The sequence below is a fragment of the Phaethon lepturus genome, unplaced genomic scaffold (genome assembly GCF_000687285.1).
Source record: "Phaethon lepturus isolate BGI_N335 unplaced genomic scaffold, ASM68728v1 Scaffold57431, whole genome shotgun sequence".
NCBI classification, from domain to species: domain Eukaryota; kingdom Metazoa; phylum Chordata; class Aves; order Phaethontiformes; family Phaethontidae; genus Phaethon; species Phaethon lepturus.
The window spans coordinates 1,458-5,302 of record NW_010520958.1 but is presented as its reverse complement, the minus strand read 5'-3'; the positions used below and the strand labels follow the sequence as shown (position 1 = coordinate 5,302).

The 3,845-nt window shown below is 37.2% G+C and overlaps 1 protein-coding gene across 1 annotated transcript; it reads left to right on the top strand.

Annotated features, from left to right (window-relative positions):
- Window positions 1–741: 741 nt before the first annotated feature.
- On the top strand, window positions 742–3,586 carry LOC104628833 (E3 ubiquitin-protein ligase RNF135-like; the record flags this gene model as incomplete). Its single annotated transcript, XM_010297544.1, has 3 exons — window positions 742–901; window positions 2,083–2,184; window positions 3,051–3,586. Coding segments are annotated over 3 exons (798 nt in total), but the record flags the coding sequence as incomplete, so codon positions are not given.
- Window positions 3,587–3,845: the final 259 nt, after the last annotated feature.

The window sequence follows — 3,845 nt, the reverse complement described above, 5'->3', positions numbered from 1 at the left end:
TTATTATTATATTATTATAAATATAATATAATAATATAATTAGTATATTAAACTGTTATATTATAATTATTGTAATTATTATTATAATAACTTATATTGTATTATTATATTTACCTCACATAATTTATATCTGATCCAGAGTCCCGTTATAGGCAATGAAGAGAAATGGGTACTTTTAGAGCATGAGTCATCTGGCCTACTTGAGATCCTACCTGCAAATGAGGTTAACTAAGCCTTCAAAACGCCTGTTTCTTTCTACAAACTATAAAGGCAGACCAAGAGAACAAGCTCAGATGTAGATTTCCACAGGTTCTAAATTTAGGCAAATGAGGCTTATCCCTTCATGGGTATTTTATGCTACATCTCATACTAATGCATTTTAAAACTTTTGATTTGGGTTCTAGAACAAGAAGAAAGTTTAAAAAGAGAAAGTTTGTGTATGCATGTGTACACTTAAGGAAATTGTAATATGGATAAGAAAAATTAGTCCCATTCTTAGTTTTCTTGGGGAAAACAAACTATTTTATTTTTTATTAAGAATAAACTATCCTTTCATATTTTCTGTAAGATCTCAGGCTAGTTCTCTCATATAAGTACCCTACAAAGGAAGCTCTCAATACAAATAATATTTTAGAATCACTGCCGGTTTTCCACTCTGGCTTTGTAATATAATCTGGTAGGCTAGATGAAATACCTGCTATTGTTTACATCTTCCCCTTGATTCTTTTATGTTGTTGTTAGAGTAACTTACCCCAGGGACATAGGTACAAAGGCTCGTCTTCAACAATGATTAAAATTACACTTGATGAGAAGCTTAATCATGTCAAAACTGCTGTAGAAGATCTTAAGAGAAAGTTGGAATTTCTTCTTCTGGAGAAATACGCTCGGCAGTTCCCACCAGGTGAGTTTTCCTTATTTTGAAATCTCTTTCTTAGAGGGAGTGGATCTAGCAGGGTCCTTCAGAGAAAACAGGTATACCTGTGTGTGATTATTATAAAACCTCTTGCAGTTTTGGAGACAACATGATTACTTTTTACTTTCGCGGGAGCCCAGAAGAAAAAGACTGACCTGCATATTAGTAGTGGAGAGTGAAATATAATCAATTTAAATATTTTTTTCTAAATATAGAGTAACGTAACAGCAAAGTCTTTGCTAAGAGCAGACATAAAATTCCCTCCCACTAAAAGCTGTGTCTCAGCAAAGCTTTAGATCTGGTATGGCCTTTGCTATGGAGTTCTCCTCCTCCCAGCACTGTCTGTCTGCTGTAGAGAGACCACTGAGTGTTTTTGAGGGTAACTTAAGACTGACCTAAACCCCCCTGCCACTCAGGGGCAATCCTCCCCTTCCCACGCTTTCCAATACTACCTTGCCTTTTTCAAGCACTGGTTCTCAAAAATGCCAGATACTTACTCATATTTTTACCTCAGGGTTTTTCTTTATCTATCTATCTCAATCATGTCAGCAGTTGAGTTTACAGCTTTGCTCCACAATCATTTTTAGTAGCAAAATCCAGGAATCAGCGGGCAGAGGTGTGGGGCAGGAACTTTTAAGGATGGCTTTCATGATGAAGCCAATGTATTATGTAACTATACCGGAAGGTGTCTGCAAATGAGTCTTCTAAATATGTACTATAATGTCACAGAGAATTAGAAACAGCCCTTCAAGCTGTAGGGCTGAATGTCAGGCTTTTTGGTCAGCAATTAGAGTAAAAAATTACTTTGTGCGTATGAAATGCATGTGCAAGTAACACAAGAGACACATAATACTCAGAAAATAAATTCAGAACACTGTAAACACTTTTATGACAGAAACTGGCTTATCTGCATAGAAAGATCTGCTTTACCTATCTAACTTTCCTGAATGCTCCGTTCTGACCACACTTAGGGCAGCAGCATGCATTTTTGGATAAAAATGTTTGCCTATACATTCTCTAATAATTTATACAATGAAAAAAGTAACTCTTTGCTTTGTACTTTAACCACTAGCTAGGTTTATTTTATGTATGTTTTCCTTTGGAAGTATAAATACTTCCTATTTACATCTTGAAGAAATGCCTTAACACTTTAATTTTTTCATATTTAGTGCAACCTCCCGACTTACATCAGGAGACAAATGTCTGCTCATTATCTCCAGAGTCTGCAGCTAAAAATCCAGAACCAATGATTTCAAGCCAGTTTTCTCAGTGTAAGTATGCAAGCCAGCGTGACTTTTCAATAACAATATTCAAGTGACTATGAGACTGTGGTTTTGCTGAAGAAAACTGTACTTACAAACATCAGCAGGAGATCTGGCTGTTTACCTGAAGCATAGAAACACAATGAAGTTACCATGAATTCATCAGTTACTGCAGTATAATGCAATACTCTACCTGACTGCATATACAAGATGAAAAGGATAAGAAACCTGTTTCATGGAGGTATATAAGCTGTGTTGTAGCTTTGCTGGCTGCAGAGTCTGAGTTGGTGTATAGGCAGTTACCACACCTTTAGTGATCTTTAGTGTGTTAAGCTGTAATGACTCCATTTGTTGTCTGAATTCTGCATCATTTCTACAGAAATATTTTTACAGTCAACACACAGTACTATATCTGTATCTTAAAACACAAAACAAATGTTTTTGCTGATAAAATATGCAAGAACACTTCTCAATGACTATGTAAATTTTATTAAGGTAAGCATCCCATTTATTATTAGCAAAAGGGTAATTTTTTTGTAAGACTGTGGCTAGGAGTAAGACCCATCCTGTAGGGTGACAAGTACCTTCACCTTCCCACTGGAGTGCATGAGTCTGTCATGGATGTTTACTCATTTGTGTCTGTTAAATGTTTCAGTATGCACTGGGCTCAGGATACAGTTGTTAGTGTTTGGTTGAGCATTCTTGCTGATTTGCAGGATTGAACTTTGATTAAGGTTTATTGTATAATCATTGGTTTTCATTTCTGTTCTTGACTAGGGATGCACATTCACTGCTATTTAGGATGTGCATAAATACTGAGGTGATCTGTCTTCTTGTTGCCTGCAGGTGAGAATATTTTCCTTTCTCTCTTCCAGGGGCAGATGATGTGACTTTTGATCTCACGAGAGTATATAAGTGCTTAGCAATCACGGCCCAGAACAGGAAGGTAATGGTTTCCAGCTACCCGACTGATTATGAACCATTGCCCAACAGATTCTGCATCAGCCAAGTGATGTGTTCACAGAGCTTCTCTACTGGGTGCCACTACTGGGAAGTAATTACCAAGGACAGTGATGGATGGGCTGTTGGAGTTGCTCATGAAATGATTGGTAAAAGGGACAAATTAGGAAGAACAGAGCATTCCTGGTGTGTAGAATGGCTAGGTCCCAAAAAGCAGCTGTCAGCATGGCATAGAGATCAAGAAACATTATTACACAACGATAAACCATTGAAGGTTGGAGTTTTCCTGGAGCTACAAAAGAAGACCGTGTCATTTTACTCCATCACAGACAGGGAAATGCTTTTGCATACATTTGAAATCAATACCTCATATCCTCTTTACCCTGCTTTCTGGCTATATAGTCTAGAAATAAATGGATCTTTAACTATAAGTCACACAAACAGGAAATAAAGCCTGTTCAGAAAAGTGACAATTTTGGCCATGACTGCAGAGCTTCTATACAAGCATTAGTGTTTAGCACAGGAATTTACCAAGGAGTATATAGCCACCCAGGCTCTCCTGGAAATCAGCAACTGGTATTTTGCCTGCACTGCTCTTCTTCGTGCTGTGCTCTGATCTAGCCATACTTCATTAAAGCAATTTCAGTGTTTGCTAAAGGTAGTAACCATCCCTGTGGGAGTGAGGGGGATTTCTTAAGCAGCTTTAAATA